This window comes from Ahaetulla prasina, chromosome 5 (genome assembly GCF_028640845.1).
Source record: "Ahaetulla prasina isolate Xishuangbanna chromosome 5, ASM2864084v1, whole genome shotgun sequence".
NCBI classification, from domain to species: domain Eukaryota; kingdom Metazoa; phylum Chordata; class Lepidosauria; order Squamata; family Colubridae; genus Ahaetulla; species Ahaetulla prasina.
In genome coordinates, this window is record NC_080543.1 from 16,040,554 (window position 1) to 16,053,314 (window position 12,761).

The window sequence follows — 12,761 nt, forward strand, 5'->3', positions numbered from 1 at the left end:
TGAGTCGCTTAACACCTGCACATCGTTCATTTAACAAAGATGGCGAAAAGGCCGTAAAATTGGGCATGACTCACTTAACAGGCAGTCCTCGGCTTAGAACCACGAATTGAGACCAGACTTTCGGGCATTAAGCAAAGTGCCCGAAAGTCTGGTCTCAATTCGTGGTTCTAAGCTGAGGACTGCCTGTTTATCAACGGGCTAGTTCGGCGGTGGGGGGGGCAACACTGGATCATTTTTCAGTAAAGATGATACAAGAGAAATAATCTAATATTGCCCCCAGCTATATTCAGCATAGTAATATAACTTCTTCAAGCAAGTGACAAGTTTTTAAAAAAAACATGAACAAAATCTTTTGCGCTGTGTTCATTTATCTAGAAGCTGCTCCTGAAAGTTAACTCCCCTGTAATAATAAGGTATACCTTGCAGCTGGTTCCCTTCCCTCCATCAGTTACCCGTATCCAGTCTAATTTTTGTTTCTCCTTCTTGCAATTCTACAGGTGCTATAAACAATTGGCAGAAACGTAATGGACAGCCACCAGCACGCATAATTATATATCGGGATGGTGTAGGAGATGGGCAGTTGAAGATGGTGATGGATTATGAAGTCCCACAGTTACTAAGTGTCCTTGATGAATGCGGTGGGGGGTGCAGGTAAATATTTCTTATCTTGCACCAGGTTGGTGATAGAATATGTCAGATAGTCAATTTTTCACATGCTGGTCCATCCTTGTGCAAACGGCCCACTCTCCAAACTCCAAAGATAAAAGAATTGGAGGAATTGATTCAGGAACAGGAGCATCTGCAAATTCTCCTTCTCTGTTCTGAATGAATTCTCCCTTCTCTCTTTTTTTTTAGATTACACCTGGTCAGTGCTATATTTGCACTGTCTTGGTTTTACAAGTCCTTCTTTGCAAACAGAGGGATTCATACAGACAAAGGAGGAAAATTTGGGTGCCGGCATTTCTGTTAAGTACTTATAGGCAGGAGATTGGGCATTATGTTTGCATTTGTTTCTTCTCTGGGAATATGAAAACTTTAGCCAACATCCCTGAATAAAATACTATGAAATAATAACAATTGTTGGGAGCTAGATTTTATCTGCAGCATCTTTCATTTCACAGAATGGTGCAGTGGCCTAGAGATAGAGCTCTCGCCTAACAATCAGGAGGCTGTGAGTTTGATCCTTAGTAGTGGCAGATATTTCTCTCCAGGGGTGAAATTCAGCAGGTTCTGACAGGTTCTGGAGAACTAGTACCGGAAATTTTGAATAGTTCAGAGAACTGGCAAATACCACCTCTGGCTGGCTCCAGATTTTGCAATATCCTTTCCCCAGGAGTGGGGAGGGAATGGGGATTTTGCAGCATCCTTTCCTGCCACGCCCACCAGCCACACCACGCCCACCAGCCACACCACGCCCACCAGCCACACCACGCCCACCAGCCACACCACGCCCACCAGCCACACCACGCCCACCAGCCACACCACGCCCACCAGCCACACCACGCCCACCAGCCACACCACGCCCACCAGCCACACCACGCCCACCAGCCACACCACGCCCACCAAGCCACGCCCATAGAACCAGTAGTAAAAAAATTTGAATTCCACCACTGTTTCTGTCTCTGGGCACAATGACTAAATATCAGCTGTGAACTCTGCATTGGTGACAGGAAGGGCATCCGGCCAATAAACACTCAGCTCCATTCAGTTGCATAGACTCCACCCCACAACGGATTATGGGTTGTTAAAAAAAATTCTTCCATTTCACAGTGGAAATAATGAGTGATTAATCAAGAAATGCACTACTTTGTCAATGTATTTCTTCTCTTCTAATACCAGAAGACCCAAGATGTCATTGATCATTGTGAAAAAGAAATGCCTCTCTCGCTTCTTTGTTGAGTCTAATGGGGGCCTCAGGAATCCTCTTGTTGGAACTGTTGTTGATACAGAAGCCACCCAGTCAACCTGGCAAGTATATATTGTCATAATATATACCTTCTTAGATCTATATATCACAATGATAGAGAAACCTTATACAGTTGGAGGAGGCATATTTATTCATCTTTTTTACATTGGAGTGTCATTGGTGATATTACTCTATAGTTGGTTGGGCTGAAATGTTGATTATTTTGAGATGTTGGAAGGTTTTAAAGAACAAACATACCAGTAGGTGTGTAAAGCACTGCTTTGTATACAGTAGTGGCCAAAATTGTGGAAACCTTTTGGGAAAAGTGATGTACAACTTACCCCCATTGCAACACGTCACACAATCAAAATTCGGACGCTTAGCAACTGGCATATATATATACAACAATTGATGCGTTCCAGGCTCATCTGATTGTCCTTTGCGACTTTCCCAGCCGGCTTCCAACAAACAAGGTCAATGGAGAGGGAACTAGATTATGCTTAATATGTGAGTCGCTTAACACCTGCACATCGTTCATTTAACAAAGATGGCGAAAAGGCCGTAAAATTGGGCATGACTCACTTAACAGGCAGTCCTCGGCTTAGAACCACGAATTGAGACCAGACTTTCGGGCACTAAGCAAAGTGCCCGAAAGTCTGGTCTCAATTACACGCCACCACTCCGTTTGACCCTGCCCAGGAGACATGGGGAATATATATGACCCGTTTCGAGAGTTTCCTGGAGGCAAACGAGCTACAGGGAGTCTCCGACAACCGCAAACGGGCTTACTTCATAAGCCACTGTGGGTCCGCAGTCATCGCCGTCGCAGAAGCCTAGCGGAGCCAACACCGCTACACTCCGATCGTGGCAGACCCTTCAGACCCTCCTGAAGAATCACTACGCACCAGCCCGTCCAAATACGTTCGACGGTACGAGTTTGGGGCGCGAGGCAACAAGAAGGCGAGTCTATCAGCGACTACATGGCAGCCCTGAGACAAGCCTCCAAGCATTGCGAGTACCGCGATCTGGACGAAGAGCTGCTGGAACAACTTATACGGGGGGTCAGAGACATCCGTTTGAGGAGACGGTTGCTAGCCAAGAGCAACCTGACATTGGCAAACGCCCTGGACGAAGCCAGAGCCCATGAGATGTCCAACCATGCAGCAGACACCTTACAAAAGCGACTCACGCCGATGGCGGGCGCAAAGCCGAGCACAGTCCACCACGAAGAAACCTATCGTGAGTCAACCAGCGAAGAGGAGGAAGAAGTCCACTACACCGGAAAATCGACAAGGGAAGACCCGGAGGAATGCGGAAGTTGCGGGGGGCGACATCAGCGCCAAAGATGTAAGTTCAGGGACGCCATTTGCCAGCGGTGTGAAAGGAAGGGGCACCTGGCTCAAGTCTGCCGAGCACCCCAACCTTCCCGCCGAAAATTCAAATCGTCCAATCAGAGCGGCTCTGAGTCAGAGATGCAAACCCCACATTCCCGCCGAAATTTCAAACCAGCCAATCAGAGCGCGAGATCGGCGAGGCGACCCGCGATTGGCCAGGAAAGAAAGAGCGCGAAGTCAAACCGAATGACTGTTACCATAGACCACGCAGCTACCCGCATCGAAGAAAAGATCTTCACAAACCCGACAATTGAAGGCGTACCGTGCCGACTGGAAGTAGACACAGGATCAGCTATCACAATCATGTCCTGGGACACTTTTGTGAAAGCCTTGCCGCACATCGCAAAGCGCAAGCTACAGAAACAACGGCCCGGGTGCAGGATTACCAGGGCAACCGCATCCCTGTTCGAGGGACAACGACCGTCGAGGTCAAGTACGGACATACGAAAAGACCCTGCCCATCACGTTAGTCGAGGAACCTTGCCAAGCTTGCTGGGGCTAGACTGGTTCCGGGCGTTGGGAATGGGGTGACTGGCGTCCACGGACGGATGCAACCTGCAAACGCCCTAATGGAGGAATTCGCAGACGTATTCGAGGACCGTTTAGGCAAGTACAAGGGGACCCCTATCTCCTTCAATTTAGACCCCCAAATAGCTCCCATTAGGTTAAAGGCAAGGAGGGTTCCTTTTGCACTCAAACCTAAAATCGACAAAGAGTTAGATAAATTAGTCAGCCAGGGGATACTAGTGCCAGTTGACCATGCCAAATGGGAGACGCCAATCGTCACCCCTATAAAACCAGACGGGTCCATAAGAATTTGCGCTGATTACAAGGCTACCTTGAACAAAGCATTGCAAAAGAGCGCCTACCCAGTTCTGAATGAATTCTCCCTTCTCTCTTTTTTTTTAGATTACACCTGGTCAGTGCTATATTTGCACTGTCTTGGTTTTACAAGTCCTTCTTTGCAAACAGAGGGATTCATACAGACAAAGGAGGAAAATTTGGGTGCCGGCATTTCTGTTAAGTACTTATAGGCAGGAGATTGGGCATTATGTTTGCATTTGTTTCTTCTCTGGGAATATGAAAACTTTAGCCAACATCCCTGAATAAAATACTATGAAATAATAACAATTGTTGGGAGCTAGATTTTATCTGCAGCATCTTTCATTTCACAGAATGGTGCAGTGGCCTAGAGATAGAGCTCTCGCCTAACAATCAGGAGGCTGTGAGTTTGATCCTTAGTAGTAGCAGATATTTCTCTCCAGGGGTGAAATTCAGCAGGTTCTGACAGGTTCTGGAGAACCAGTACTGGAAATTTTGAATAGTTCAGAGAACTGGCAAATACCACCTCTGGCTGGCTCCAGATTTTGCAATATCCTTTCCCCAGGAGTGGGGAGGGAATGGGGATTTTGCAGCATCCTTTCCGCAGGAGTGGGGAAGGAATGCAGATTTTGCAGTATCCTTTCCCTGCCACGCCCACCAGCCACACCACGCCCACCAAGCCACGCCCATAGAACCAGTAGTAAAAAAATTTGAATTCCACCACTGTTTCTGTCTCTGGGCACAATGACTAAATATCAGCTGTGAACTCTGCATTGGTGACAGGAAGGGCATCCGGCCAATAAACACTCAGCTCCATTCAGTTGCATAGACTCCACCCCACAACAGATTATGGGTTGTTAAAAGACAAAAAAAAATCTTCCATTTCACAGTGGAAATAATGAGTGATTAATCAAGAAATGCACTACTTTGTCAATGTATTTCTTCTCTTTTTACTTCTAATACCAGAAGACCCAAGATGTCATTGATCATTGTGAAAAAGAAATGCCTCTCTCGCTTCTTTGTTGAGTCTAATGGGGGCCTCAGGAATCCTCTTGTTGGAACTGTTATTGATACAGAAGCCACCCAGTCAACCTGGCAAGTATATATTGTCATAATATATACCTTCTTAGGTCTATATATCACAATGATAGAGAAACCGTATACAGTTGGAGGAGGCATATTTATTCATCTTTTTTACATTGGAGTGTGGTTGGTGATATTACGCTATAGTTGGTTGGGCTGAAATTTTGATTATTTTGAGATGTTGGAAGGTTTTAAAGAACAAACATACCGGTAGGTGTGTAAAGCACTGCTTTGTATACAGTAGTGGCCAAAATTGTGGAAACCTTTTGGGAAAAGTGTATTTTTGAGGTTTGATGGCTAATCACACCACCCTTTTTTTGGGGGGGGGGTTTCAAGGTAATTATATTTCACTGCTGGAATGGCCTGGGAATAGCCCAGACCTTAACACCGTTGAAAATCTATGGAGCTGACCAGTGGTGGGATTCAAATAATTTAACAACCAGTTCTCTGTCCTAATGATTTCTGTCAACAACCAGTTCACCAAACTGCTCAGAAGGTTAACAACCAGTTCTCCCAAAGTGTTGCAAACTGGCTGAATCCCACCACTGGAGCTGACTAAAGAAACTTGTTAGTCAGAAGCGACCCAGCAATAAAACCCAGTTAATAGAAGCAATCATTCAATCTTGGTTTCACATTATAACAGCTGCAGAATTAAAAGACTTGGTTCACTCCGTAGGAAGACGTTGTAAGGCCATAATCCATGCTAAAGGTTACCCAACTAAGTATTAACTACATGCTGATAATTTTTGTATAACTCGTTTTTTCTATGTTGATAATTTTTGTATATCTTGTTTTTTCTACGTGTTTCACTTTTCTTCTTTATCCTGTAACTGCTATTCTGATAGCAAATCCTTCATAAAAGTTATTGCATTGCATTCTTGATTAAATTATCTTTCCATTGATATATAATTTTATGGTACTACTTCAAAAAAAAAGAAGTGGTGTTATTAGCTAGTTTTAGAAAATACTCTTTTCCCCAAAGGGTTTCCACAATTTTGGCCACTATGGTACATCAAGAGCATGCAATCAATCATCCTAAATTAATATTTGCTTATCCTGGTATAATGGGATGCAGTGGCTCAGCAGTTAAAGATGCTTGAGCTTGAAAACTTGAAAGCTGACAGCCAGGGTTTGAGACCCGAGTGTCCTGCAATGGTGTGACTGCTTGTTCCAGCTCCTGCCCACCTAGCAGTTCGAAAGCAGGCAAATGCAAGTAGATTAATAGTCCCAAAGGTGTTTTTTCAAGAAGCAACTGGACCTTCTGGTTTTTCTTTGAAGACGTTTTGCTTCATATCCAAGAAGCTTCTTGGATGAGAAGCGAAACATCTTCAAGGAAAAAAAGAAAAACGAAAAACAAGAAAGTCCAGTTGCCTCTTGAAAAAACACATTTCAGATAACCATGATCAGGATAGCTGAAGAAGCTTCTTGGATGAGAAGCGAAACATCTTCAAAGAAAAACCAGAAAGTCCAGCTGCCTCTTGAAAAAACACTTTTGGGACAACCATGGCCTGGATGACTAAGAATCTCCATGGACATTTAGCATGTAGATTAATAAGTGCCATTTTGGTGGGAAGGTACCAACATTCAGTGAACCTTTAGTGTACAGCCATGCTGGTCACACGACCATGGAAATTTTCTTTGGGCAACGCCGACTCCCTTGGCCAAGTAATGGAGATGAGCAACGCACCCTAGAGTCAGACATGACTGGAGAGGAACACCTTTGCCTTTACCCTGTATCCTAATATAGATACATAATATAAATAGAGCCAAGCTCCTTTACATTGAGTTATACATACTAATGACTTAAAAAATTAATTTTTAAGTTTAAAAAAATCCTGTGTTTTTACTTTAGTTGCAGTTAATCTCCAATTAACATTAGAGTTAATTTAACGATTAGGAAGGCAGGATAGAAATCATAAGAAACAATTGCTACCAACTTGCCTTCCATTGAGGACCTGTATACTGCACAAATCAAAAAGAGGGCTGTGAAAATATTTACAGACCCCACGCATCCTGGACATAAACTGTTTCAACTCCTATCTTCATAACGACGCTATAGAGCACTGCACACCAGAACAACTAGACACAAAAACAGTTTCTTCCCTATGACTATCATAAAGTGTTGTAAGTGTTGTACCTTGATGAAGGTATCTCTTCTTTTATGTACCCCAAGAGCGTTTACACCAGTGGTTCCCAACCTTTTCTTGTTTGAGGCACAACCTTTTCTTGTTTGAGGCACCCTTGGAAAGCCTTTCAAAAGTTCCCGGCACCCTTATAAGGAAATAGATATTTAAAATCTCCGTAGCTCAAAAGTTCCCGGCACCCTCAAAAGATCTCACAGCACCCCTTAGTGCCGCGGCACACTGGTTGGGAACCACTGGTTTACACCAAGACAAATTCCTTGTGTGTCCAATCACACTTGGCCAATAAAAAATTCTATTCTATTCTATAAGAAATCCTTCTCTCAATGAATTGTTGCCTTGATTGTCGCTGTTAATCAGTTCATTTTTCCCAGGACTAATTCTACCTTTGTCCAACAGGTATGACTTTTTCTTGATTAGCCAACTTGCCCGCCAAGGAACTGTCAATCCCACGTATTATAACGTGATTTATGATGACAACCGGTTACAACCGGACCATATGCAGCGCCTCACTTTCAAGATGTGTCACCTCTACTACAATTGGCCTGTAAGTAGCATTTCCATCAACCTAGAGACAGTCCTTCCCGTCTCCTGATGAAGTTAGGAAGGAAATAATCTCTTCTAGATGGCATCTTCCAGATGTGGTAGATTTCAACTCCCAGTCACCCAGCCAGGAAAGCTTGCTCACTGAGAATGATGGAAGTTGTAGCCCAAAGTCTCTGGAGTGAGAGAGATGACCCCTCTGCCCCTCCTGATTCCACTATTTCCCTTGGCATCCATTCAGATGTGGTAGCACCACCATTCACCCATCCGCCAGCTAAGCAGCTGGTCACATAAGGCATCGTTTTGAGGAACATAGAACAGAGAATAAAAGAGTTGGAAGGGACCTTGGAGGTCTTCTAGTTCAACCCCCTGCTCGAGCAAGAGACCCTATACCAGTGATGGCGAACGCAGAAAGGTCGCACACGTGTGTGCGCTTATCAGGACCATGCTCTGGAAAAGCCGAACTTCCGGGTTCTAGCATGCATGTGCCCCCAATGATCAGCTGGCTGGCACACATGCACAGACCGGTTTTTGGCACTGCCATGCATGCAAAGGGATCACGCTCCAGAAAAGCTGAACTTCCGGATTCTGGCACACATGCACACCCAACAATTAGCTGGCTGGTGCGCATGCACACACCAGTTTTTGGCACTGCCGTGCGGGCAAAGGACAGCTGATAGTCACATGCACATATGCACCAGAAACCCAGACAACAAACAGGCAAGGCTGTGCATGCTGGGCGACATGGCTTTGCATGCCACAGGTTTGCCATCATGGCCCAATACCATTTCAGACAAGTGGCTGTTCAGTTCTCTTCTTAAAAGCCTCCAGCAATGGGGCAGCCACAACGTCTGAAGGCAAGGCATTCTACTGGTCCTTGAATTTTGTCCTTAGTCCAAGGTCCTTGCTCCTTGGATTTGCCTATTTGTACTGGTTTACCCAGCTGCCTGTTCTGAAGACCCTCTGAGAATGAGGTATTTCAGGAAAGCAGCCAGGCTAGGAGGTTGTTTAAGGAAATTGCATGCTCGAAGCCACGGGTCTCCAACCTTGGCAACTTTTAAGAGTTGTGTACTTCAACTCCCAGAACTCCTCAGCCAGCTTTGCTGGTTGAATTCTGGGAGTTGAAGTCCACAAGTCTTAAAGTGGCTAAGGTTGGAGACCCCTCCTCTAAGCTTCCATTGACCAGTGGATTGGAGGGCAGCTGGTAGAGGTCTACCCCAGCCTGTCCTATTCCACCAGTTGAAATGCTTGCTAGAAATAACCCTTTCTAGAGCACACAGCTAGACAAGTGCAAAATATTTTAAAACTTTAAAAATACAGTCACGCCTTCCTTTGGGTTTCCAACTGGAAAATGGCCAGTCCGAGATGAGACCCATCTTCTGCTTGCAATCTCTGTCTGGAACTAGTAGACTAAACTAGATTAACTAGAATATTTTTTTTTTTATTTGCATTTATATCCCGCCCTTCTCCGAAGACTCAGGGCGGCTTACACTATGTCAAACAATAGTCTTCATCCATTTGTATATTATATACAAAGTCAACTTATTGCCCCCAATAATCTGGGCCCTCATTTTACCTACCTTACAAAGGATGGAAGGCTGAATCAACCTTGGGCCTGGTGGGACTTGAACCTGCAGTAATTGCAAGCAGCTGCTGTTAATAACAGACTGTCTTAACAGTCTGAGCCACCAGAGGCCCTTAATATCATTGACTGGAGGGTGTTTTTAGGGACTCTTCTTTTTAGTGCCTCAGTGCAAACTGCTGCAATTTGGCAGTTCAAATCCCATCAGGCTGAAGGTTGACTCAGCCTTCCATCCTTCCGAGGTGGGTAAAATCAGGACCCAAATTGTTGGGGGCAATAGGCTGATTCAGTAAATCGCTTAGAGAGGACTGTGAAGCACTGTAAAGTGGTATATAAGTCTATTGCTATTGCTATTTTTTACAATATTCCAGAAACATCTTACCGCTTTTGGCCATGGGTGGCAGTACAAGCTAGCGGCATTCCCTTCCTTTTTTTTTCCTCTCCCCCTTGCTTCCTAGGGGCTAATCAGAGTGCCAGCGCCTTGCCAATATGCCAACAAGCTGACGTTTTTGGTCAGCCAGAGCATCCACAGAGAGCCAAGCCTGGAATTGGCAAACAAGCTTTTCTATTTGTGAAGATGCTAAGAGAAGGAGCGACTGGGAGGAAGAGTTTGGCTTTTGAAGGAATGCACCGTCTTCCCTTTTCTGTGGCTGCTTCAGTTCCAGGAAGAGGAGGGGCGGCATTTCCTAGCCTCCACACCAGTAACCTTGGAGTAAAAAAAACCATGTTGGTTTGTTGTATGTTTTAAATGACAATTCTTTGTGTGAAAACCTCCCCTTCTTTCAAGGTGTTGTTTATTCTTGTAACTGAATATTTAAGATTGTGCAGCTCTCTTTTAGGCAAACATATTTTAGAAATATTTTGTAATTTCTTTATTTGCGTTCCTAAAAAGTTTGTAATAAAGCATGCCTTAAATCTTAGATTATTGTTACTGGCTGAAAGGTGCTTGGGCATATATTTATTATTAATGTTAATATTTGATTTGATTTCTCACATTGCATATAGAACAATCTTCCTGAGGTAGGTGCTTTCCAGATGCGTTGGGTTTTGGGTTGTACATTGGTTTTTTTAATATATATATATAATATATATATCTTAGTATCAAATAAAACAACAAGTATACATAACCATGACAGCAATGTGACTGTAACCTTAACACTTAATTATTTTTATAATAAGAAAACAATTTATTTTATAAAATACAGGTAGTTCTCGACTTACAACTGTTTGTTTAGTGACCGTTTGAAGTTACAATGGTACTGAAAAAAGTGAGATGACTTTTTTTTCATACTTACGGCTGTTGCAGCATTCCCGTGGTCACGTGATCAAGATTGATCAAATAACAACCTCTGATGATCGTGCGGCTCAGCTGGGCATGGGGGGGACCAGGGATCTTTGCTACTGGTTCTCCAAACCACCCGCTGCCATCGCTACTGGATTGGGTGATCCGGTATGAACCGGGAACATTTCACCCCTGACTGGTATATATATTAGTGTCAAGCCCAACATGAGGCATATGTATGGTTCAACAGATTTTCTTTTTTGACATTAGAATTGAAAAGCAGAACAGTTTTTCTTTCCCTAGATAATGTACTGGAATATTGTTGGTACAGAAAACAAAGGAAGGCTTTAATTAAAAAAAAAAACTCTTAAATAGGGAATTCAGAACATCAATCTTGAGCCAAGTCAATATATTTATCAGTTTATGTGTTCGCTTTATCGCTTGCGTCTCCAAGTTTTTAAAAAATTCTTCCCAATTTCATCATGTTTCATTTCATAGGCAATATTGGCTTTCTGATCCTATTCTTACTGGACCACTGCAGAGCTCTTAGCCCACATCCAAACAAGATTTTTCAGTAATCCTTCGAACAATTTGTGTAAGTTCGATCGATGAGTTAATAAAAGGAATATCCCATCCCAACGGAAATAAAAGGATGAAAACCGTGAAGTGGAACCGATTTATATCTAGCATCTTTATTTTCTTATGCACCGGATTTAAAGAATGATGTTCACCCAACGGGCTAAGCATAATGTGGTAGGTTTGGTGTGATGTGAATCAAAAATAAGCAGTATTAGAAATCAAGCTTTTTTGTAGAGAAAGAATGGACAGCATCTAGAGATAGGTACCGTCCATTGTTCAACATCAATGAGTTCTTTTTACAATGTCAGTCCACATTAGAGGATCTATCCTGTGTAGATATTCTTTCAGTTTTCCAGTTTTTAGCCATTTATTTATTTATTTATTTTGTCACAACAATATATGTAACTATCATACAGAAAGGTTATATAGTATATAAAGGTATAGAAGAAAAGAAAAACAATAGGACAGGAACGGTAGGCACATTTGTGCGCTTATGCACGCCCCTTATGGTCCTCTTAGGAATGGGGTGAGGTCAATAGTAGAAAGTTTTTGGTTAAAGCTTTTAGGATTATGAGAAGAGACCACAGAGTCAGGTAAAGTATTCCAAGCACTGATGATTCTGTTACAGAAGTCATATTTTCTGCAATCTAGATTAAAGCGGTTGACATTAAGTTTAAATCTATTGGTTGCTCTTGTATTATTGCAATTAAAGCTGAAGTAGTCTTTGACAGGAAGGACATTACAATAGATGATTCTATGAGTTAAACTTAGGTCTTGTCGAAGGCGACGGAGTTCCAAGTTTTCCAAGCCCAGGATTTCAAGTCTAGTGGGATAAGGTATTTTGTTGTTTACAGAGGAATGGAGAACTCTTCTTGTAAAATATTTCTGGACACGTTCAATTGTATTGATGTCAGAGATATGGTGAGGGTTCCAAACAGGTGAGCTGTATTCTAGAATTGGTCTAGCAAATGTTTTATATGCTCTGGTTAGTAGTGTAGTGTTTTTGGAAAAGAAGCTACGCAAGATTAGGTTTACAACTCTTAGAGCCTTTTTTGCTATGTATTTGCAGTGGGCTTTGGCACTTAGATCATTTGACATGAAAACTCCAAGGTCTTTAACGGGATGGGGGTCATCTGTAAGGTAATGTCCATCAAGCAAGTACTTAGTGTTTGGGTTCTTTTTTCCTATATGTAATATACTATATGTAATATACTCCACCGTGCTGTGATCAAATTTCAAAATTAACAAAAGAGTGGAAAGTCATTTAAATCAGGGGTCCCCAACCTTGGCAGCTTTAAGACTTGTGGACTTCAACTCCTAGAGTTCTCTGGGAATTGAAATCCACAAGTCTTAAAGTTGCCAAGGTTGGAGACCCCTGTTCTAAATCATCCATGAGTGGTTCACAGGGGATGCTAGTGGTTTGATCAAT

General features: G+C 43.1%; 1 protein-coding gene across 1 annotated transcript in view; it reads left to right on the forward strand.

The window, feature by feature from the left end:
• Positions 1-10,314, forward strand: part of PIWIL4 (piwi like RNA-mediated gene silencing 4) — a 56,167-nt gene extending 45,853 nt beyond the window's left edge. Inside the window, exons 15-18 of the mRNA XM_058186598.1 lie at positions 498-651; positions 1,840-1,968; positions 7,746-7,893; positions 9,930-10,314. Coding sequence (XP_058042581.1) covers positions 498-651; positions 1,840-1,968; positions 7,746-7,893; positions 9,930-10,046 — 548 coding nt within the window. The 3' untranslated portion in view covers positions 10,047-10,314. The remainder of the gene's footprint in view (positions 1-497; positions 652-1,839; positions 1,969-7,745; positions 7,894-9,929) is intronic.
• The last annotated feature ends 2,447 nt before the right edge of the window (positions 10,315-12,761 follow it).